This window comes from Pinus tabuliformis, chromosome 4_2, assembly GCF_031772625.1.
Source record: "Pinus tabuliformis cultivar Carrire ecotype Pingquan chromosome 4_2, CPIR1, whole genome shotgun sequence".
NCBI lineage: Eukaryota > Viridiplantae > Streptophyta > Pinopsida > Pinales > Pinaceae > Pinus > Pinus tabuliformis.
The window spans coordinates 423,974,308-424,000,528 of NC_142304.1; the positions used below are offsets into that span (position 1 = coordinate 423,974,308).

Consider the following 26,221-nt stretch of genomic DNA (forward strand, 5'->3'; position numbering starts at 1 on the left):
GGCAACAGACATCGGCGCGCACTGTCGATAACCGTGAGGGTTCCGGTTAAGGCAGTCTAACCCTACCTCCTTAGCCTGAAGTCCGCTCCCAGCTCTTGTCTCGATTGCTTACCTGGCCTGACTTTTCAGGCAACAACCGTCGCTTTCACCATGGATCCGGTTACTATCGGTGATAGTATGGACACGGAAGAATCCATTGATTTCTCCGAAGACTCGCTATCCTCCCAGGTAATTTTCGACTGCCCTAATTTTGCATCGTCGTCTGCAGTCTCCGACCCTCTGCTTACTGATCCGCATCCCTCCCTGGCGGTCTCGATCCCGGTCCCCCCTCCATCCAGCGCTCCCGAAGGCACCTTTCAATCTGACTCTGCTGGGATAGATCTACCCCCCCTTTCTCCGGGTACCCTCCGTTTTTTATCTTCAGTCATTCCCCCATCGCCACCCTTTGATTCGCGGCCTCAGAACTCATCCTTTCCGGCTCCATCCTCTTCTGGCCCTCCTATTCCATCGTCCTCTGGTTTTGCAGCGCTTCTCCACTCTCCTTCGGGATGTTTTGAAACCCCTGCAGTCAAGGTCAGCTCTTCCAGGTCGAACCCTCAGGACTGCTCCCCGGACCCCTTGGTAAATCATCCCTCTGCGCCGCGCACGGGGGGGAAAAAAAGAACAAAGTGCGTCAAATCTACGTCCAGGGACATCTCTATTTGGTTCGGTGAGAACATGGCAGCTGAAGAGGCCGCTAATATGGCAAATTCTATCCTTGTGGGGCATGTCCGAGGGCGTGCATATTCTGCGACCCAGCTTACTCAATGGGTGAAGGAGATTTAGGGTGGGATTCTGAAGGAAATCCCTGAAGTTCAGGTCCTCCCTCGCGGCTGGTTTTCCCTCAACTTCGCAAAGGACAATTATACGGATCTTGTCTTGGCCAAATTCTGGCACATAGAAATGGCACCAGTATTGCTCAAGCGATGGAGCCCACTGTTTGATCCCGAGCGCGAACAAATTGGGGCTGGGCCATTATGGGTGCGCCTCCCTGGACTTCCCCTCCAATATTGGAACGAAGAAACTTTCATTCGAATTGGGAACGCTCTGGGGACTTATCTCGATTATGATCGAACTTTCGTGGAATCCAGAAATAGAACGCTAGCTCGGATCCTGGTACACCTAGACACTCACGAAGGATTAGAAGAAAAGATCACTCTACATTGGGGCAAATACACTTGGGTCCAGATTCTTGACTACGAAGGCGTCCCTTTCAGATGCCAACGGTGCCACAGGGTAGGGCACATTTTCAAAGATTGTCCGCTAAATCAGAGGAAAGATGAGGCTCCAACACCCAATTCCTATATGCCGAGACCTACCTCTCGGGTTGCACAACAAGTTCCGACCGCTAGCACTCCCTCGCATGCAACCCCACAGGCACCAGGTGTTCCTCTTGGTCGTGCAACAGCTCCAGTCACCAGATCTCGGGCGGCCTCCGCAATCGCTTCTGCAGCACCTCCGGGTAAATCTCTCAATCCTTCAATGTCTGATTACTCTATGACTTCATCATCTTCTCCATCTATGACAGCTGCATTTTGTTCAATGCCCTCCCCCTTGGTCATTGCCCCTACTATTACATCCTCTCATCCGCCCTCATCACCTGCATCCTCCCCCTCATCTTCCAGGGGCTCAAAGCATTCATATTTCCTTCGCCCTCGCCCACACACCCAGGGACCACAATCCAACATCGCCGGCCTGGGTATCTTAACATCTGGTCTGACCTCGCTGCCTTCTCGAGGGCGAAAATCTGATCTTACTAAAGCCATCAGGCGGGCGGGGGCAGAGGTGGCCATTGGGCGTCAATCTACTATCGATGGGGTACTTAGAGCAAAGAACACCCCTGGCCATCTTCCCCCATGAGGTGCCTCTCTTTCAATTGCAGAGGCCTGGCTAGTGCCTCAAAGAAACTAGCCCTTAAGAGACTGGTTGAAACATCTCCTGTCGATATTATCATGCTACAAGAAACGCTTGGCCCCGAGGACTCCATTTCGGCCACACTATCATCGATCATTCCTGGTTGGAAATTTTCGGCAATAGACTCCTCTGGAAGATCGGGTGGCTTAGCAATTGGATACAATCCTGTTACCATTAGGGCCCTAGGCACTTGGGGAGGACCGGGCTTTCTGGGTTTCGACCTATTTTCTGCAGACCTGGGTATCAACCTCAGGGTAATCAATATATATGGCCCGTGTCACCAGCGTGAAGCTTTCTGGAATCACCTACTGGGGCTACACATTTTTTCATCAGAGAACTTGATCATAGGGGGGGATCTTAACTTTTCATTGGGATACGGGGAATCTTGGGGTGCCACAGCACAAATCGACTCGATCACTGCCTACATGACCGATCTCTTGGAGCGACATGATCTGAGTGATGTCCCCATGAACAAACCCCTCCCCACCTGGCGGAACAGAAGGATCGGTGAAGCTGCTCTGGCCCGTAGACTTGACAGATTCATGATGAAAGGACCCCTGCTTCAAAGACTTCATCACTACAAACAATGGGTGGGCTCAGGTGGTATATCAGATCACCATCCTATATACCTGGAAATAAATGGCCCCCATAAAAAGCCAAAAGCCCCTTACAAGTTCAATCATGGATGGCTTGAGGATCCTTCCTACATCAAACTTGTTAAGGACTTCTGGCCTCACAACCCAATAGACAGAGCCGATTCTCTGGCTAAAGGCTTCTGTATGAATCTGTCACAACTCAAGAATCTCACTATCGAATGGGCTAGGAACAAGTACCGACTGGAAAACACTACTCTCATGAACATTGAAGCTGAGCTAACCTCTCTCACTGACGAAAGAGGCTTGGGTTTCACATCGGAGGCCGAAAAAGCACACCTTGTGGAGCTGGAAAATCAGAAGCAAAAGATTCTTAGGGAGAGGGAAGAATCTATCCGACTGCGCAGTAGAGCAACCTGGCTTAAGGCAGGAGATGAAAACTCTCGCTTATTTCACAATTTTGCCAAGGGCAGAAAGGTCAGCAATACAATATGGAACCTCCCCATGGCTGATGGTGGAATGGCCGATACTTTCAACAAGCTATCTCAGATGGATCATCACACTTCAGGAACCTTTACAAGAAACCTCCGGGTAACAACCTTGCTGACATTATCAACATTGCTGGACACTTTCCTAGGTTTGTTAACGAGGAGGAAGCAGAGACCCTTTTCGATCCTGTAACCCCTGAGGAACTGGAATCCACCATCAAATGGTTTAAGAAGGAGCGAAGCCCTGGTCCGGATGGATGGACCATCGAATTCTACATTGCATTTTATGAGTTGATCAGCTAGGATCTTCTAAGGGTGGTTGAGGAATGTAGGATGACAGGATCCATGTAAAATGCAATCAATTCCACCTTCATTGCCCTGATCCCCAAAACTGACTCCCCTTCCTCTTTTGATGAATACCGGCCTATCTCTCTCTGCAATGTACTCTACAAGATCATCTCAAAAATCATTGCAAATCGAATTCGCCCCATTTTGTCCCGTCACATTGCCCCTCAATAGTTCGCATTCCTGGAACATCGCCAGATTCATGAAGCTATAGGGGCAGCACATGAGGCCTTTCATTCTATTTGGACAAAGCACCACAAAGCCATCATCTTAAAAATTGACTTGGCTAAAGCTTTTGATAGGGTAAGCTGGCTCTATATCAAGATGCTCCTTATTCATCTGGGCTTCCCCCACAGATTTATCACTTGGATCATGGCCTGCATCACCACCCCCTCCTTCAGTGTGCTGATTAATGGCTCTGCATCCCAGTTCTTCCATTCGGAGAGGGGTCTCAGACAGGGGTGCCCATTGTCCCCCCTCCTCTTCCTTATTGTCATGGATAGTCTCAGTAGGCTTATTGCATCTGCTAAGAGGAATGGAGACATTAGTGGCCTCAAGATATCAGTGGACTGCTTCCTCACCCACCTCCTTTTTGTAGATGACGTTATGATATTCCTGGATGGAAGCACCCGGGACTCCCGCACTTTCTCCAATATCATCTCCCTCTTCTCCTCTGCCACTGGGATGCAGGCCAATCACTCAAAAGCATCCATCATTCTATCCAGAACCACTGTCCATGAATCCCAGATGGCTCTACAACTATTCCCTTACAGCATACACCCCTTGGATCAGGGCCTTAAATACTTGGGTTATTGGATCAAGCCTATTAGCCCTAAAGTAGCAGACTGGATCTGGCTAGTGGTCAAACTGGAGAAAAAGCTCAACATCTGGAGCCATAGATACCTATCACGAGCAGGAAGACTTGTCCTGATCAAATCTGTCTTGGAAGCTACTCCGGTCTTCTGGATGGCCTTGGCATGGATCCCTCGCAGCATCCTATCCAGACTGCAGCAGACCTGCAATAGGTACCTATGGAATGGGTCTTCAGAAAAGCGCATCTTTGCATGGATTGGATGGAAGAGGATTGCCATCCCAAAGAAGTGGGGAGGCTGGGGCCTCAAAGATCTCCCTTCATTTGCACAGGCCCTGGCTGCAAAGATGGGTTGGACTCTAATCACTGGGGACAATCTATGGACCCAAATTGTATATCACAAATACATTTGGCCTCATCAAATTATGGATTGGATCCAGCTCCCTTCCTGGCCCAAAGTTGGGATATCATCTGTTTGGAAAGCACTTCTCCATGCTATTCCACTCATCAGAGATAACCTGATATGGAAAATAAACGATGGCACTCAGGCTAGGATCGGGCTGGACCCTTGGAACGGTAGCGGTGGAAGGCACATATTGCCAGAAGCCCTCGTTCGACACCTGCACTCTCAAGGGATCTCTCACATTGCTGACATAGCGGATCCACAGCACACTACCATCTTCAATCAACAATGGAAATCGGCACAACAGATCAACATTCCACCTCTCTGGCACCAAGATTGGCAGTCTTATATAAACGCCTTATCCGAATCGCACATTAGGATCAAGCAGGGACCTGATGAGCTCATATGGTATCCCTCCGAGCATGGCTCATACACCCCAAAAGCGGGATACCTATCTCTGATCACACATAAGGCTCCGGATTTGATATCTTTCTGGTGGAACTCCATCTGGAAGTTAACTGCTCCACCAAGACAGAAATTATTCTTTTGGTGTATCCTAAAAGGGGTGGCTCCCACTGGGGAATACCTCATGAGGCGTGCGATACATGGACCGTCTTGGTGCATCCTATGTAAGCAGTCTACTGAATCGTGCACACACTTATTCTTACAATGCACTGTCCTAGCACAGCTATGGCAAGCCATCACACCAGCTATACAATTCTCCGGTAAATGGGAGGGGATCGACATAAATCAAACATGGGAATCGTGGTATAACCAGCATAGAAACTCAAAGCTACAGAGCCTGCCCATCATTATATGTTGGTACCTATGGTTGGCCCGAAACCGTTTGACATTCGAGGACAAAATGGTTCAGTGGCCGCATCTTACTGCTAAGATCATTGCTGTCTTCAATGACATACCTGAGCCACCGCAGCCTAAGGTCCGCCGTCCCCGGGATCCCCCTCAAATCGATCACAGCTGCCCATGGGCATATTTCGATGGTGCAGCCCAACAGCAGGGATGTGGAGGGGGCTTTCTCCTCTTCATTAACGAACAACACTTCTATAAAGCAAAGCTGGGTCTGGGCGTTGGTTCAAACAACTTTGCAGAGATCATCACACTCCGCCATCTCATTCATTTTGCATTGAGCCATAACTGCTTGCATTTAAACATTTTTGGGGATTCAAAGATTGTCATTGATTGGTTCAATAATATTTCTGCTTGCCACTCGCACACACTCAGCAGTATACTGGATGAAATAAATTTACTGAAGGCACAGTTTAATAATATCTCTTGCAATCATATCTACAGGGAACACAACAACGGTGCCGACCAACTATCCAAGGAGGCTACGGTACTACCCAGAGGCGAGTGGATGATTCAGGAGCAGCGGGGTGCAAATGCATATCAGTACTATCACCGCCCATACATAGATGCACAATATTATAGGGCAGCCAGCCCATGAACAACCAAGAAATGATATTTTTGAACTATTTTTGTATATAGCTGATAAATATTATAACTGACAGCCTTGTGAGGCAATATGTATATATGGCGATGTAAAACATCCAGCGAGATGATTTTTGTTTTTTGATAGATAGATATGCAACCTACAGATACCCACAAGTGTAGTGGAAGAACTTTTGCATATGCAAATGCATCTACAACATGTAATTTTTCTAATCAATGAAAGATTACGATTTTTCCAGTGGAAAAAAACAATCAGATGGAGGTGTATGAGAAAGTAAATGCAGATGGAGGAGTTTCATATCAGAGTGTCAAAAATTGGAAAAACAACTATATTAGTTTTTTTTTTTTTAGGGTCCTTTTGCAACATTTTTGGAGTCAGAAAGCAGACTCAAATTGTGCAATTTTTCAATATCAGATTCAAATTTCTGTTTGAGCTATTTGTTTTAAACATTTTCTTTCTGTTGGAATCCCATGAGGATACAAAGAAATAATATAGCCACCTACTCAATTGTTTACATTAGAAATCTATAATTACTTGATTCAGCAGTTGTATTTAGTAGATTAGAGTAGGTTTGTTTTCAATAAGCTCACAGTAGGAGCATTCTTTCAGCAGTTTTATTTGGTTTTTAATTTTTCAATGTGTGTTCAATAAGGATTGACCTCAGTTAAAGAGAAGATTATAGGTTCAATTTTAAAGCTTGGGAGCATATTGATATGTTGTTGAATGTTAGTTTTTCTATGTTAATTTCAACTTCAGAATTAAAAACAAATGCTTTTCCATTTCTTCATGTGCATAGGTTTCCTTATGGTGTTTGTGAATGAAATTCATGAGAAAAATAGCATGAAAGTAAAGTGATGAACAACAGCATGTAAATGTACATCAAACCATCAAATTGAACACTTAACACAGTGTTTTGATGAAGGAGTTCACCCCTCCTGGGCTACATCTCCCTGGTCCAGCTTCCATGGCTTGGGCCTCTGTATTAGCTCAATAATGGAAAAAAATGTTATTTGCAATGCTCTACTACTCTTGAAACCTACTTCAATGTGCTCAGAGCACCAAAATCATCTAGGAACACCTTTTCCTGATCCCAATTTGGTCGAATTTCGCAAAAGTTATGGAAAAAAATGTTTTCCCTAGGAAAACTCTAAAACTAGAGGAACTCTAGTTAATCCCACTAATTTTGGAATTTTCGCCGAAATTGGAGGACTGTCAAATTTGTCACCATCTTAAGTGCAAGTTTAATTAACGGATAAGCGTGTTTAATTAACAGATAAGTTGGATTAGCACTTAATCTGTGGTTATGTTAAACCGTTAGTCTAGCGGTTATAATAGTGGACACATGATGGCATTGAATGTCAGGTTAACTGACGGTTAGTACAATATCCACACGGTTTCACTAACTGTTAGCTGGAGGTTAATGTGGTGTGTTCACATGGGAGCATAAAATGTCGTAGTTTGTGGTTACCATTTGAGTTGTTTGCTAGCCGTTACTGTCAGATGGAGTGTTCACATGGGAGGAGGATGGCCTACGGGTTGGCTCCCTCCTAACCCCCAACCACAAAACGTTAACACATTAAAATCAATGTGAAACCATAGTCTTGTAAGAACTACGGAGGTGGTGTAACGGTATGTCATGTGGTTTGTTTGATGCAGTTCCCAGGTTCGACCCCCCCAGCCTACCATAAAATTTTACTGTGCGCCGATATATGTGGTCCTTTGGGGAGGGACACATGGCAGCCTCCGGGCTTGACTCTTGTCCCCTCCTCATTGGTCGTTCATAAACCAATAAAATCGAGCCATGTCACCACACCTGCAGACCAGTAAAAACATGACACTTGGCGAAACAAAATTGGATGTTGACCATCCCGTTGACCTACCCACTCACTTGCCACATCAACAGTATGAACAACTGACTATGCGGTGACTGTATATTTTTTTTTTTGCAAAATTCCACTGTTTAGTAAAGCAGACAGAATGCAATATCTTCCTCATACGATCTCGGTTTTTAGTGAAACTAGTTGCATTGGGATCGTATCACCGAGACGGACGCGGTCATTCAAGTTTCGAGCAATTCTGAGAACTCTGATTTTTGAGCTAAATACTGAGCACCTGATCATTCCTCCCCACTGGAATCCTTTGGACCCCAAAAGATACTATCATTTTTTCAGCAGGTGAGGGTAAAACTCCCTCACCTTCTCGATCTGCAACCATTTGGCTTTAGAATAATTTTTTTCCCTTCAGCCCCACTCGAAGGTATCCAACATTCCCTCTCTTTGAAGATCTAGTTCTTCGGTCAAGTATGTGATCTTGCTTTAGCTCATCAAGATATTATGGTGAGAAATCATCTATTGATGGTAGTTGAACATGCTCTCTTTGATCATCAATCAAAGGAGGCTCAAACAATCTCAAATTCTCAACATTAACAACATAGTATGTTTGCATATAAGGAGGCAAATCTAGCTTAAATGCATTGTTACTAATCTTTTCCAGAATTTTTAGAGAACCATAATGGATTGGCTTCAGATTTTTACCTTCCCCTTGAAGTATATATTTGCTAATATATAACCAAACTTCGTCTCCAACGTGAAATCTATGATCGACACGGTGTTTGTCATGCCTTGCCTTCTAGCTGCTTTGACTTCTTTCAAGCTGTTCTTGCATTGTCTAATGTATCAACTGAATTTTCTCTATCGATGTCGCTATGACCATCAATGGAAACATATTTCTCAAAGATGAAGTCCAATGGTGATCTTGGCAAGTACCCAAAACATGCCTCAAATGGCAATGTGTTTGTGGAAGAATGCTTTACCCTGTTGTATGCATGTTGTATGTAATGCAATTTTTCATCCCACAACATGGGATGTTTGTTGCAATATCGTCTAAGAAGATGAATGGTCTTCCTATTGACCACCTTGGTTTGTCCATCTCTTTACGAATGAAAGGGTGTACTCTTCTTCAACTTAGTGTCCATCATGTCCCACAAATTTGACCAAAAATTCCCAACAAATCAAGAATCTCGATCACTTACAATGGAAGTAGGAAGACCAAAATGAACCCAAATATTTTGGAAGAAAAGATGTGTTGTTTGTTCAACTTTAATTTTCTTTTTACATGGTGTTAGAATACAAATCTTGTTGAACCTGTCTACAACTACACACAAGTAATCATGATCTTTCCTTGACAATGGAAGACCTCCTACAAAATTCATTGAGATACACTCCCATGGAACCGAAAGTGGAGTGTACAATCCTAGTTTCCTATTGCTAGGCTTACTTGTTGAACATAAAGAACATCCTCTAATGAAATGAGATACATTATCAAACATGTGTGGCTAATAACAATACCTTTGGATATTCTCTAATGTCTTTCCTAGACCAAATTATCCAGCAATCAATGAAGTGTGCACCTCTATTATGATATTGTTTCTTTCTCCCTGTGGAATACATACCTTTCCCAAGTGATACAACAAAACATTATGTACATGGTAATCTAACTCTTCAATTTGGTTTCCTTGCCTCAAGCTTACATACACATCTTGAAAGTCATTATCATATGCATATTTCTCAATGTAACTTTCATGCAAAACAAAATTATGCTTGAGTAAAATAGATGAATTTACAATAGGCCTAGAAATCATATCAGCTACCTTATTGTAGATTCCATTTTTGTACTTGATAACCAAATAAAACTGTTGTAGAAAACCCATCCATATGAAGTGTCTTGATTGCAACTTTGACTATGACTGTAAATACTACAATGGTTGATGGTCGATATGGATAATGGTCTCCTTCCCCATCAAGTAGTGTTTCCATTTTTTGACACTTTGTACCAATGCATAAAGTTCTTTGTCATAAGCGAGATAGTTAGTCACACACCATTAAAAATTTCAAGATGAAATGAAATGGGTTTACCATGTTGCATAATAACTTCTCCCATGGTGTAATCACTAGCATCTGTTTGAATCTCAAATGGATGTCTAAGATCCGGAAGAGCCAATACTACTGTTGAAATGATCTTTTGTTTTAAGTCATCAAATTCTTTCTGTTGTACATCTCCCCAATGAAAGACTTTCTTGACACTAGTCAATGCATGTAGTGGTGTTGCAATGGAAGAAAAATTAGCAATAAATTTCCTCCAATATTGTGTTGCCCCTAGAAAGCTTCTTACCTCTGTAATTGTATTGGGCTTGGGCCAATTGAGAATGACCTCAACCTTAGAGGGGTCTATCTTTAGCTCACCTCCTCCAACAATGTGTCCCAAATACACTAAAGAAGTCTTGCCAAATTCGCACTTTGACATCTTTAAAAACAATTGTTCTTTTCTCAAGACATTAAGTACTTTGTTCACATGCATGACATGTTCATCTCTGGATTTTCTGAATATGAGTATATCATCTAAGTAAACAATGATAAAGTGTGGTGCAGGTAAAATTCTAAGTGCGGACACAAACAATTCCTCTAGCCCGAGAGTGGGTCTAGCCACAAACAAACAATCTATGGAAAATCTCCTTAGGCTAGAACCAAATAAGAGGGCCTACCTCTTAGTGCGTTATTCTGCCTAGTGATGTTCCTACTTCCTTGTCCCAATTATCTCCTGTTTCCTTCTTTGGACACTTGAAACAAGTAAACAACAACAAACAACAAACGTAATAACATACAACTTGTATTCAGCCTACTTAACAGGTCAAGAAACATTGAGCCATAAAGATGCAAATAAACACTTCATGTAGGAAATTAATCGATAGTTTCATTTATATTAGATCAAGAAGAGATTACAACCGATCTCTTGACGTTGTCATTCTCCTCTGACATATCCGAGTTCCCACACACTTCTGCTAGCATTCCACGGATGCCCCCAACAATGGTAGTCTTAAGGATCTTCCCTTTAGTCTTCACACCAAACCAAACTCACAATTCTCCTTCATACACAACTAGAGAGATAGAAAGTATGGATAACTTTCTAATTACTCCAAAATCAAAACCTCAACCAGAACATAATTAGAACTAAAAGCTAGCTTGTGCTTGGGAAGAAGAGAGGTTTATATATCTTGGATGGAGGGGAGATGGTTCCTCTTCTCATGGGAGAAGGTCTTATCTCTTGAAGTAGTTCCATCCTAAAAGGGGAAAGGAGCCCAAACTGACCTCCTTGTTATGAAGAATTTGGTATCTATGGATAAATACTAATTCCCTAGATACGTAGCTATATCTAGAACAACACTTTAAAGCACTTTAACCATTTTCTGTAAACAATAGATAAGACAAAGAGAATGAGAGGACCTACTTGTACTTTCGCTTTCCTCTTGCTTCCTTTGTATCAATCCTGTCGCTACTTCCCGTACTTAACACACTTGAGAAGTACCTGTAAACATCAACAAAAGACAAAGAACCAATCAAAGAAAAAGATCTATTGATTACAAGTAAATGGAATCAAATACATTCACACATATAAGCATCACATATCAAGATAAGCATGTGGAAAAAGGTGCAAATACTTTATTGAATAGAAGGAAGAATTACAACTATGAAGCTTGATTTGAAGTCACTCCTCTAGCTTTGGTTCCATCCACATCACATCATAAGCATGACATTCTAGCAACATAACGACACTTACAATAGTCTCAATTCTCAAACTAATATTATCTCCTTACAATTCATCAAAGTCCGACCCGTAATCACTTAGATGAGTGCTCAATTTATAGGAATATGGAGGAGGTTTTATCATCAATGAGGGTATTGAACAGCCTTCCATACTTAAAATTAGTTCCATGGAGGAAGGGATGAGAGGATAGGAGGTATCTTAACTCATTCCTCATCCATTTTCAAGCTCATAGAAGATGATAAGTTTGGGAATCTTCTAAAAGGCTCCAGAAGATAAGAATATTCCCAAAACCCTATGTGAATTTTGCTCAAACTCGCCCAACGTAGGTCAAAGAGGGCCTAAGTGCTCTGCAGAGCACCCTGGCATGGACTTAACTACTCTGCAGTGCACCCTTGCATGGGCCTACTGTTAAAATTGGCAACCAGGGAAAAACTTCATGTGGGTCATCTTATTCATGGCTAATAATATTTTTATTAGATTCCTCTCGTCGAGAGGTGTAGGATTGATATAAAGATCATCCAATTCCGATAAGTATTCATGGAGATATGAATTTATTTTGATTATGGAATTATTATCAAGCCGACCTACAACTCATGTAGGCTCAGAAGCCCAACAGTCGCATCTATTCACCCACCTACGTTGTGTATAAATATAAGAGGACTTTTCCTCATTTGGACTCACTCATCTCATCACATCTCTCTCTCTCTACTGCGCAGATATGAGTCTCTTCTCTACTGCGTTGAAATGGGTCTCTCTCTCTCACACATGTGAAGCCGGAAGCTGTTGAATTTGAAGCTGCAACTGTAGAAGTAAAGATTGACTTGCGTGGCCTAGAAGATCTCCTCTTTGGAACTGCACTATAGGTTCATTTGAACCTCCTTTGAAAGCCGCAACTTTTGGTGGTGGAATGAAGTCAATCCGACGAACGGTTTGCAAGATATCGACTGCCCTAGTTTGAAGCCGGAAACAGCTGAAACTGAAGCTGCAACTGCAGAAGTAAAGATTGACTTGCGTGGCCTAGAAGATATCCTCATCTGAACTGCACTGTAGGTTCATCTGAACCTCCTCTGGAAGCTGAAACTTTTGGTGGTGGAATGAAGTCAATCCGACGAACGGTTTGCAAGATATCGACTGCCCTAGTTTGAAGCCGGAAATAGCTGAAACTGAAGCTGCAACTGCAGAAGTAAAGATTGACTTGCGTGGCCTAGAAGATCTCCTAATCTGAACTGCGCTATAGGTTCATCTGAACCTCCTCTGGAAGCTGAAACTTTTGGTGGTGGAATGAAGTCAATCCGACTGTCGGTTTGTGAGATATGGTCTACCCTAGTTTGATAATGAAGCCGCTAATGCTGATGCTACTGATCTAGGGTTTGCTACTGCTGATATGAATCAGATTTATTGTACTATTTCTCTCTGCTGAATTATTGAAGATAAAAGAAGATTTGATCAAAGGGTTTCCCCACACATTGTGGGGTTTGTCCCTGGCTAGCCGCCACATCTTGTGTCTCTTGTCTTGGCTTGTTTTCTGTCGATCATTTAATGTTCTATCTGCACTTTACTTTATGTACATGTGATTGCTAATCGGTGGAATATAATAAGAAAAAGAAGTAAACTGTTATAAGCATAGAACATACCATAACTTAACACCTACATACGTTGGTCCCTCTAGAGGTCATTTCAGGATGTATGCAGGGCATGAAATTGTTTGGGAAGGAGGCATTCAAAAGTTTGACTTGTTTAGGGCATGTAGCAACTGAAATTAGGGTTTGATGATCCCTAAAACACTAATCTAGATGATGGGAGCGATGTGCCCAAATGGATCTATAACAGCTGCCCCCTAAAGCATGAAGTCAAAAATGCAATGTCGAGTGAAATGTTTTATGATGTGATGAGGAGGTTCCGAAGTGGTTGGTGACCTGCATCGATTACAATACATAATATCATGATATTTTGATTTTTTCTCATGAATAGTTGAGGGAAGGCATACCCATGCTCAGCATAGATAGTCATCTACAGACATAGACCCATGATCGGAATGACCATCAATGTAAAGCCATTGTACGGATAATTTCGTACATTTCCTGAAATCGTAGCCTGGATGGATGAAACTAGATCTGGGGTCTTCTATCTCATTCAATCGTTTGCTCAAGTACGAGTCTATCCATGTGAATATGTGATTTGAAGTCGAACATGGGAAGACACCATCTGATTACCATCCAATGATGTAAGCCATTAACAAATGCAAGAGAAATCACTGATAATGATAATGATCCTCAAGGTACTACAGTACATTATACATGGTGTGAATGGATGTTTTGATGTTGAACACCATACAAAGTCTTTCGATCGAAGGCCAGTGATGTAAACCTATCATTGGAAGTGAGAAACTTTCCATTGATGTATGCAAGCCTCAAGGTACCGGAAGGGTGTTTCTAAGTCAACTTCTTGGATAATGTGCTGATGTCGACAAGAAGCGACTCGTCGCAGGAGGGCCTTGATGTATCCCTCATCAACGACACGAAACGAGTGTAATGATTTTGGAGACGGAATTTTACTGACGAAACAAGGTTCAAGAATGGCAGTCATGAAAATGAAGGTTTATGGATTGCAAAGGATGAATTTTAACTTAATGAATTATCTTGAACATGTCGAAGACACTGAAATGAATTGGTAGCATTGACCCAAAACAAAGTGATGGATGGTATGATAGACCACTAGTATGATAACCATCAAGTTGATAACCCAACCCAAATAGTCACGCTGATGAAGTGAAAGTGTCATGTTCAAGAGCAACCTGCTACCAAAAGTGGTTTACCCCTTTTTCCATTTTCCCCAGTCATTGCTGACTAGTACCTCTTTATTTTTATCAAGCTTGAGGAGGATAACATATGCTTGTTGTATAATTCCACCCTTCGGGTGAATCCATCGCTATGTGATGTTTTAATGAGTTTAGCAAAGGTGAAACTTGGTCTTGTCATGATTGACAAGTTTGTCACTATTTGATGTTTTAACGAGTTTAACGACAAACATAACTTGGTCCTTTTCATGTTTAGAGAGTTTGAAAATGGACGAAAAGAAAACTCCATAAGTTATTTTTTGTATATTTGTCTCTCAAGCCCGAAAAAACGTAAAACAATATGAGAGAGAACCTATTGACCATGTTCGGTCAACACATTCCTTTTTTGAAAATAATCTATCTCAGTCGAAAAAGGGTTAAACTTATAGTGAGTAGATGTCATTTCCAATCTGTTAACGAGTTGAAAAGGATAAGCATTAGGCAATCATTTCATATTTAGAGAGTCTCAAAAGAGCTTAAAGAGAACTCCACTTTGAGGAGCGAGTGGTGTCTAGAATAGCAACTGGTTCCAGTGATGTTGGAACTTCTCAAAACATGTTGATTTATGTGAAGAGGCTGGTTAATAAGACCACTCATTGCAACTGTTCCTCAAAAAGGGTAAAACAACCAAGTGAAAGCGTATGATCGGCCAAGTGGATAGTGATGATGGAAGGAGAAAAACCAAGGCTTATCTGATGGAAAAGGCTGATAAAATGGCAATCACGAGGGTTAAAATGGAAATGGGTTCATTTTTACACAAGCTTGAAACAAAAAACTATGCTTGGATTCAATTTCATTTTTAGACAAGCTTGAAATGAAAAACTATGCTTGAGATTCGTTTACATGCCCCCAACATGATAACTCGATTCTAGGTGCATGCCCCCCAAGCTCCATTACATTCACCTAAGTAGACTACTCGTGGCTATCAAGTGGATGGAATGAAGGTTCATTTACGAGATCAAGTGAAAGACTCGACTGGGATTTTACAAGATCTACTCAAAGACTCAACTTGGAACTTTGCTTCAGGGGACCTTATTTCATTTTTTTAATGAGCTTGACAGATGTCAAGGAACTCTTCTCAGATTCCTTGTTTCATTTTTTAACGAGCTTGACACAAGAAAAGGAACTATTCTCATACTCCTTGTTTCATTTTTTAACGAGCTTGACAAAAGAGAAGGAACTATCCTCATATCCTTGTTTCATTTTTTAATGAGCTTGACACAAGACAAGGAACTATTCTCATACCCTTTGTTTCATTTTTTAATGAGGTTGACACAAGACCAGGAACTATCCTCATATTCCTTGTTTCATTTTTTAATGAGCTTGACACAAGACAAGGAACTATCCTCATACCCTTTGTTTCATTTTTTAATGAGGTTGACACAAGACCATGAACTATCCTCATGGACCTGTTTCATTTTTTAATGAGGTTGACACATTAAAAGAACTATCCTCATATTTCTATGTTCATGACCCATAAGAGGTCATGACTTCCAAGAGGTTCTCATCAGATGGGAAATGAAATCCGGTCAACGGTGACAATTCTGCCTTCATGAGGGAAATGCATCACTCGAAAGAGTGTTGAAACAATAGCTCCCATGTCATAAACATAGTTGCGCCCTAGAAGTAAATTGTAATCTAAAGGGCCTGGGACTACCATCACATTGAGATAAACAATTTTTCCTCCCAAAGTAATAGGCAACTGAGGAAGGATCCCTAATGGTTGATTGGTTCCTTTGTTAAAAGCCAATAGATTTTGGGTAACAGGGACAAGTGGCGGCGAACCGAGTGCTTGCCAAGTAGTGGAGGAAAGGATACTCATAGATGCACCTTCATCTATAATAGTGCTAGGTACAATCATATTACAAACCTATACTATGATCTGGAAAGGAACATAAGAAGGAAGATGACATCTTGTCAGTCGATTCCAATCAAAGGAAGTGACTAGACTACTTGGAGGGGGTACTGTAAGAATAGGAGAATTTCCCCCTTGAGTTACGAGAACGAGAGGATTTTCCTCTTGTCTTGATGGAACAGGAGGATTTCCCCCAAGCTCATTGGAATCTGAAGAAATGAAAATAACTTGAGTGGTATCATATTCACTCTCTTCGGGAAAGGTACGATTAATTGAAGGTGAAATCGGGTCAACAGTTTCCTCGACCTATGATTGGTCAAGTATAGACTCATGGGATTCACATTCAGAGAGAGTGGGTTTGATCAATGGTTGATTTGGGTCAGTGATCTGGATTTAAACAGGAACACAAAAAATTATAGAGACAACCATAAACACAGAGATGCAATGGAAATAATACTTCATTTCATTAATGTAAAATACTGAAATATGCTTATAAATAGAAATGGAAATAAACCAGTGAGGGCGATGGTAACTTATCTCTGAGAAGATATGTGGCAGTTACGTGCCTCTGAACTGCCTTACAATGAAGCTCAAGGGCCTTTTTATTATTGAACAATAAGAGTAACCCCTAAACAACCAAACCCTAACACAAGGAGATGTAACACCAAGAGTTTATGGGTCCCATTGGGGTGAGTTGGACAACCAACTTCCCGGGGTCGTGACTTGGTCATATTAACTCCGTTTAACGCACATGATAACCCATTGGATAGATATCTCCAAGGACTACAATAAATAAGGCAATTTAAGACAAAAAATCGTTGGCGATAGATTTCCAAAAAACGTCGTTGAGGGCCTGAAAACAGCTCCAGAAGTTTAGGACCCAAAAAACTGCTAAAAATAGTAAACTGTGGTACAATTAAGGAAACTGAAAAACTAAAAGAAGCAATGGTGGGGGTCCAAGTGGAATTGCGGGTGGTCAATATCCCCCTGGATCATTCCTCCCCCCTTAGGAAGTAATGGTTCCCATTGCGTTGAGTTCCTCCATGAAATGGGGAAACTTCTGCTGAACTTGGTCCCTGGTGAGCCACTTGCCCTGGTGAAGGAGCTAGCCTACTTTGACAACTCGATACCGTTGGATATTTTGATGGCGAGTGTGCTTGATCTATGTGTCCATGATCTGATCAGTTGCAACTTGTTCCATGCAATCCGTATTTAACTCTGTGGGTGTGAGTTGTTCTACAATGTCGGATGTGTCTAGTAATGGTGGAAAGTATGGCCGAAGACGGTCCACATTGAACGCTGGGTGCAGGCCAAGGAATGGGGGAATGCTGAGCTCAAATGCATTGTCTCCCACAGCCTTAGTAATGGTGTAAGGACCATATCAGAGTGGTTTGAGTTTCTAATAGGTTCTGGTAAGGCATTCCTTTTGCAAATGAAACAGAACTTTGTCACCCACCTGAAACTTGTGTGGCACCCGATGTTGATCATGTCGCTGCTTGGACTTGGCATTTGATTTCTGTAGAATGTCATGGACTTGCTGGCGAATATGTTGGATGTGCTCAATGAAGCTGTTTGCCTTATTTGTTTTAGACTGGACATGAGACAAATGTGCGTGAGTAGCTACAAATGGCATGGCCACATCAATGGGACATAGTGGCTAGAATCCCAAGCCCACCTAAAAAGGGCTATGGCCGGTCGAGCTATGGAGAGACCGGTTTTAGCTGTGTTGAACATAGGGGAGGCTCTCATCCCATGTGTGTGGATGCTTTGAGTTGTACATGTGCAGAATGTGTACGATAATCTTGTTGACAACTTTTGTCTGTCCATTAGTTTGAGGATGGAAGGTTGTGGACTTAGTGAGTTTGGTGTCCAGCATCAACCAGAGACTGGACCAAAATGTATTGAGGAACCTGCTATCCTGATATGAGATGATAGACTGTGGTATCCCAAAGCGTACCCACACTCGTTCAAAGAAGAGTTTAGCAGTGGCTTCAACTGTGATATTCTTCTTGCAGGCTGCCATAATGGCCATCTTCGAGAACCAATCGAAGACCATGAAAACACAGTCATTTCCATGCTTAGTGGAAGGAAGGCCTGATATGTAATCCATGGAGATGGATTCCCAAGGTTGACTAGGGGTAGGTAGCAGGGTATATAGGCCTTGCTTCTTGATGGTCGGTTTGGCAATGGCGCAGGCAGTGCATGATCTGATGTACTTCCCAACATCCTGTCGAAGATTCGACCAATAGAAATACTTTTGTAGTACTGCCACCATTTTCTTGACCCCAAAATGCCCAACAGTCCAACTGTAGTGTGCTTCCAAAATCATCTTGGCACACTCTCTTGAAGGAACACAAAGGTGACCCAAGTGGCATAACAGGGCATCCTCGAGGTGAAAATCTGGAACATGTTGACCCTCCAAGAGTGTCTGGTATGTGTGGTCGAATTCTAGGTCGCTTTTGTAGAGAAGTGGCTAATCAGAAGTCTCATGCCCACAACAGTTGAGCATGGTGGTTAACACCATGATCGGTGGTCAAACGAGGCAATCTACAACATTATTGGTGCTGCCCTTCTTATACTTGATATTCAAATGGAATTGTTGTAATTATGTGGACCACTTCTGATGGCAATCATTTTTCAATTTCCCTTGGGCCTGTATGAATTGTAGGGGTCGGTGGTCTGTGTGGATGACCTTTTCCTTCCCCAAAACATAACGCTTCCATTGTCGGCAAGCCTGCACAATTGAATACATCTCTTTGTCATAAGTGGGATACTTCCGGACTGTGTTTGAAAGTGTCTCACTGTGATATGCTACTGGATGCCCATGTTGAATAAGGACTGCCCCAATAGCATAGTCAAAGGCATTTGTCTCAACCTCAAATGGTTGTTGCAAGTATGGTAATGTGAGCACTAGTGCTGAGCAGAGGTGATATTTCAACTCTGTGAATATTTTCTGTTGAGATTCAGACCAAAATAATTTTTCTTTCACTCCTCCCTTGGTGACTTGACTCAAGGACCAAGTGATATGAGAAAATCCCAACACGAACCTGCGGTAGAAGTTGGCAAGACCTAGAAAGCTGTGGAGCTCTATTAGAATGGTTGGAGATGGCCAATCCCAAATGACTTGGATCTTGGTTGGATCCACATGCACCCCCTGTTCATCAATAATGTATCCCAGATATTGAACCTGGGTCATGCCAAAAGTTCGTTTCTCCAAATTGGCACATAACTTGTGTTGCCGTAGTGTTTGGAGAACCTGTCAGATGTGGTGGAGGTGCTCTTCCCAACTCTGGCTAAAGATCAGGATGTCATAAAAGTATACCACTACAAATGAGTTGGTGAATGACCGCAAGATGTCATCCATTAGCCTCATGAAGGTTGCAGGAGCATTCGTCAATCCAAAAGGCATAACCAACCATTTAAAAAGGCCCTCCCTGGCCTTGAAGGTAGTCTTCCGCACATCGGAGGGTTTGATTGGTACCTGGTGATATCCTGACTTCAAATTGACCTTGTTGAAATATTTTTCCCGCTTTAGTTGGTCCAGGAGGTCATCAATCCATGGGATCAGGTACCTATTATGGACAACGATCTTGTTCGATGCCCGATAGTCAATACAGAGTCTCCAAGTCCCATCCTTCTTTTGTACCAACACAATCGGGCTCCCACAAGGTGATGAACTCGGATGGATGTGACCTTTTTGTAGTAGCTCCTGAATCTGCCTCTTGATTTCATCATTCTCCAGAATGGAACACTGATAGATTGGTCCATTGGGTAGCGGTGCACTTGGGGTCAGATCAATGGAGTGCTTAACCTGACAGTGTAGAGGAACCTCTGCAGGGGAGGTGAACATGTTCTCGTACTCCTCCACAACCTTGTCCATCTGTAGTTTTCATGCGAAGGGGCCCTGTTTGGAGGTCGTGGCCACCGTCTTCTTCTTTCTTTGAGGGCATATCATCAAGAAAAAAAAATTCTCAGTTTTGGAAATGAGCTTACTGCATTGTTTTGTACTAACCATAGAGATGACATAGACGGTGCTACCTCTGGTATCTTGTACAATTTATTTCCCAAAGTAACAACAACAACACGTAGCCTTGATTCATACACAGCATGTCGCTTCCACAAGTATGGCTGTCCTAATAATACATCACAAACTTCAAGGGGAGAAATGTCACACAATACCTCATCTATGAAGGGCTTGATGTTGTATGGAAGGCGACACTATTGGCTCACGCAAAGATCCCAGCCTTGGTGAAGCCACCCAATGGTGTATGGTTGTGGATGTGTTGTGGTCGGTAAGCCCAACAACTTCACGACCTCTACCGAAATGAGGTTCTTTTGGCTCCCACTATTGACAACGAACTGTAGCAGGGAGCCTGTAATGACCGTACTAAGTTAAAGAGTCATTACTGAACTGTAAAGATTACTGAAACTATGAAATTGTAAATATTACTGAAAGAGTTTGAAATTATATTAATTGATTTGATGAAGTACTTACCTGGTCTGCTACAGATGTTGCGATGAGGATGCAACAGAACTTCTCCAGCGCTCTCGTTACCGAATGACCAAAAACCACCCAGCCAAATCGAGTATACCTAGATACTCAATCCAGTATGCTTCTCAACCGATGCATACCGTTCCCCCGTGCCCAGAAACTTCAAAACAAGCAAGGCTCAATAGTTCCGGATTATAAGCAGTATGTATAAATTTCCTTTCCTTCCTCCTGCAACAGCACCCGGATCAGTTTTTCCACTTACAGCAAATACAATCTCCCCCATCAAAAGGCAAAGAACACAGGGCCCCCTAAACTCCTCCTCGCCATCTCCTTATGTACTGTTCATTAGCGGTGGTTGCTCTCTCTCCACCTACGAGCCCACCGCTTCCTTTCTCAGCGACACCTCCTCAACATGCTGAGTCGTATCTTTCTTTTAAGGATATTTTGACATGTGTGATTTTACTTTGATTTAAAATTTTATTTATTTAATTAAAATGCCCTAAGTTCATACATAGGAACTTTACTTTGATTTAATTTATCCCTTTAATAATTTATTGACATACTTTATTAAAATTCTGAGATAGATAATTATATAACCTGATTTTTAAGAATTTACATAATTCTTTACATTTATTTTCTTTATAACCCTTTTACTTTATACTTTTAAACTTAATATCATTGGTAATCGCTCATTAATCATGAGGCATTAAGTAATATGTGTTGATGGGTGAATGCGACTTTTCTATTTGAGGGAGTGTCAGGATATTTAATATTTTAGCTAATTTAGAATATAGTTACTAGTGCAGTGCATGCGATACATGCATATGTAGCTATCATATGCATGCATCGTATGCATGCTAATATTCTCGTGCTCTCTATATTAATGATGGGTCAGTACATACACCCCTCCTTCAGAAAACTTCGTCCCGAAGTTAGAGTTTTTTTATTTTTATTTTTTATTTTTTTTATTTTTTTTATCAATACTTATAATAGTGATTAATACATTCTTGTTCGGATTGTGTATTGAGGTTAAATTCTTACTTAATGTGAGGACACTATAAAATTGGTATTTTGAATACTTTTAGGTTTATAACTTTAATGATCATGTTTTACTTCATCAGGCTCCCCAGGCTATCACAACATCATCCTATCCTTCCTAATCTCTTCCGCTCCCATCCTATCCGTCCTCTACTGGAGTATGCCATGGCGTCAGTTATACTGACCTAACCATTCATAAACTCTAAGGGTGACAGCGTTGGCTATACCGACCTGATCCCTAGTAGGCATCTGGTAGTCATCATCACACGTCTAGGGGAGCGTGACTCGCACAGTCCTCCCATGACTCCGGGGTTCGAAGGCTAAACGGTGGGCAAAACCTCCACCCCTCCCAGTGGAATCAAGGTTAATACCCTATCATGGGATCTCTTTGAGCCTTAATTGTTCTGAAGTTTCTGTCATCACGTGGTCATTTTGGTAACAGATTTGATCTGCAATCATAAACACTTGTCCATGCATTTATAACATGTGCATTAATATTTTAAAAAACACATAGCTTATGTATATTTCATACATGTCATCTAAAGTATAACATACTTTGCCATAATCTATTCATGTCATTGGCTTTCATATTAAAATATAATCATTCTTTCGTGTATTGTTTGTGCATAAAACTTATGACTTTAGATTGCTAACTGACACTTGATATTTGATCTTACGAGCACATATCGTTATGTTTCAAACATTCATTGATCTGTATGTGTTTGCTCCAGTAACAACTAGCTGGGTTATTGTCTTACTTGGTAACAAAATGCATCATATGGATAGTCATTAGCAAAGACAAATCTCAATTCCTTCTTTTTAACAATAATGTTATTTGTTGTGTTCTTTTATATATAAATTGTTTGAAATACCTAGCTCAAAGTATGGTATGCAACACATTTGGGGAACATATTTTGTACTCAACATTTCCTTTAACAATAATACACCGAACATTGCTCTATGTTTAAATGGTAGTACTCTTTCAATACCTTGGCCCTATAGGTTGAATTTATGCTCATGGAACCTTTGCTCAGGTTGTATTCATCACTTATAAGAATTGCTAAATTAGGTCTGAATGTTGCGTATGCATCCGTTCCTATTGACTGATTCACTATCAAGGAGTTGCTATCCATGCCAAATGAACTATTGTTTCCAGATCTTTTGCCAGAGCACATTCCAGGGTCCGAACTTAAGTTCTATGCATTATACCAGTTATTTATATGCCTCTATATGAATGAGTTAATGGCTGTTGCAATTCTGAGTTAGTTCCTCATCACATGGTGTTTAATAGTAGTGTATTCCTTGTTGAATAATTGTGAATGGTATATATAACCACTTGAGCTCAATTGTCTGGTTCTGTTATCATTTAACTGGAAATATAGTGGAAATACAGCTAACAGATAATAACTGATGTGCAAAAAGGGATCACTGTAACCTTCACACAAACTCAGAAATTTATTAGAAATTAAGGGAATATACAGGAGGGAATCCTACCTCTTTTACTGTGGTATTGTGATAATAATATGGTTAAATTATGTATAACAACTGGGGTGATTTTTGAGTAAGGAAGATATTATATGTGACTCTTTAGAGGCCTCATTTGAATATTATTTTTCCACTGTATATATATATTTTCTGAAGTAATAACTATTAAGAAAACACCTACAGAAGTTTTCATACAAACTTGAAGAAAGGTCTCATAGAAGAACTTTATACAACTCAATTATCAAAGAGGAATATCTACGTGGTTGACAGGTACAGAGGAGTGAGTCCCCTAGTAATTATAAAGGAGGATGACTAAACATTTAAAATGAATATATAGAAGATCGTAAGAATATAAACATTATTACCAATTGTTTGTTATAGGAGCATAAATAATTATAAAAACGAATCCATCCAAGCAAAATTTACAATTACAAGAGACTAATAATAATTAAAAGCATAATATCAAAATATTCAAGAAAGTACTTATCTCGAGAGAATATGTCAACTCCTTTTCGCTCAACTCTTCAAGGAGTTAATCTCGTCCTTGGTCCAAATATGTCAGGACATCCTTCCCAACAAGCATTTTCTCTAGCTTCCCAGTAACCACCAGAATACTTATAAGTGTTTTGGTCATTCTCCCTTTTGAACCAATCGGGGCTTCCATCCCTTCTCTTGCAGTTTGTAAGCCTGTCCCTATTTTGCCTTAGGATCAACAGACATGCCCGACATAGTACTGCCAAGAAGCTTGAACGAAACCTTTGCATAGTTATAAGCTTCCCAACAAAATGGCTCCTCTAAATCAACTGAGTTCAGATCTTTGTTCATCTTTTCTTCCAAGAGTTCTTCTATGTTACTCATGCTATTTGAACCTTCAACCTCATAATCACTCTCCTCTTCATGCATAGCTTATGCCTTCAAATTTGACGTGTAGGAATGTTGATTAATAGTTTTTGGAGCAAACTTTATCGTCCCTGGAAAAGTTACTTCTAAACTTTTTGCAGTCACACTTCATCCACTAACAATTATCTTCCATTCAACTGAATGTTCTGTTGTTGACATTGTCCCTACTGATGGATTACCATCAATTAAAACTATCTTGCGCCTTTAATTGGAGGACCTATGATGCACAGAGAAGCCTGGTAATGCATTAAAATAAAGTTTCCAAGTGGCGGTGAAAATATTAAAGCTTGCTTGTCCACACCTTGCTCAGGAACATTTCTGCAGATACGACTTCATGAATCATAAACAATATCCTCTGCTTTCCTCTGAACAGGTAAGGCTTCCACGCTGGCTGTTTTAGATCTGTATGAGGTATGTCCAATGATGAAAACCCATTCAATCTCGTAGCAGAAAGATTAGCAACACCAAGGTCCACCGGAGTACCAAAAGGCATTGAACTACTGATGAAGTTCCTCAGGGCATCTTTATCCACTGTTCTGGAGCTACCTTTGCTACTAGGAAGATCTGATGTTGTAGTGCCTGTAGCAGTAGAACTGACAATTGCCGTAGCTGCAACAGGTGTTCCTACAGGCTTAGCCCTAGCTGCAATGCCCGCTATCCCCATGCTTCCAGTTAAAGTGTCCAACAGGCCTCCTACAGAAGGTGGTGGACTAACCATCATCTCCAGTTCAAGCACCTCACCAGTAACCACGTCTCCCAAGGCTTGCGCCACCATGAATGCCCATACCCTGTGATGCATGGAAGATCAAGTAAAAGCGATGATAGACTTTCGCCTGGGAAGCTATTTTTCTTAACTTCATTTGGATTTCCGCAGTCATCCCTTTGGCATATTTTCTTGTACATCATCAAGTGATAAGGTTCTACCAATGGAAGAACCAGAATACGATACTGCCCCTTAATGTGCAAAACTAGAGGCCACAATAAAAATGGAGCACTTTCAACATTTTTGTAAAGCTGAAGACTTATAACATGGCGAGTGATGGGATCGTCCACCCATGAATCTGAACCCTTTTGTGATGAAGCAATGCGTATTCCATACCCAGAAACGGAACCATCTCTTGTAGGTCATCAATTCTTGAAGGGATTCTTTTGCAACAAAACTTCTTCCATGCTTCAATTCTCCTCCATAGCGTTTGAATATTCAACAAGCTTTCCTCTGCTTCCTATCAATGAAACCCTGGGTTATCTCCCCATCGGTTGGTAGACAGGAAGACAAGCTTGAAACCAACTTCCCTTCGTCCGATTTCTGCTCTTCTTTTTTTACAGGCGATGCGCCATTGCCTTCCTACCACCGGGAAGCGTCTAGAAAAGACGACATTGTTGGCATTGTTAAGAACCCATACGGCTCGGATGCTGCATCCAGGCATTCTGCACAATACAAATTTCAAGAGACTAACTATCAGAAGAAATCGCTTGTTCTGAGTGTCCCAAACGGGCGTGGAACTCCTCTTCGGCGTGGACTAAGCATCAACTAAGATGCCCCTCTTTCCGAAATTTTCTTCCGGCCAAAACCATGAAGTTGTAAATACAACAATGCAAAACTGCAATTTTACCGACATTGAAACGCAGTTTAAAGCGTTTGATGTTGTCTGCCAATCGACCCAGTTGCCGTCTTAACAACGGATCGATTGAATTCACGATTTTTTTTTTGCCGACTCTAAATAGGGAGCCTTATATCAGGTGAATTTGATTGATTTGATCAAAGCGAAATGCTCTGTGGGACTATATCCAGAGACCTAGTTGACTCATATATTCCTTTCGATCGATTTTGGCTTTTGCTGCCATTTCCAATGGACCAGGGACAACCAGATACAATGATGTTATGGAGATCATAGCCCACTCAGTGTTAGGCTTGCTTCAAGAATCCCTGAGTTGTGTTTTGAGCTCGAT

The 26,221-nt window shown here is 41.5% G+C and overlaps 1 protein-coding gene and 1 pseudogene across 1 annotated transcript; one reads left to right on the forward strand and one right to left on the reverse strand.

Moving 5' to 3' along the window:
* Positions 1 to 1,991: 1,991 nt before the first annotated feature.
* Positions 1,992 to 3,227, forward strand: LOC149169762 (uncharacterized). The gene has a single exon (XM_089425327.1). It carries the CDS (start codon positions 1,992 to 1,994, stop codon positions 3,225 to 3,227), a length of 1,236 nt encoding a protein of 411 aa, XP_089281453.1.
* A 422-nt stretch (positions 3,228 to 3,649) lies between these two features.
* LOC149169763 (AP-5 complex subunit mu-like) lies at positions 3,650 to 26,221 on the reverse strand (annotated as a pseudogene).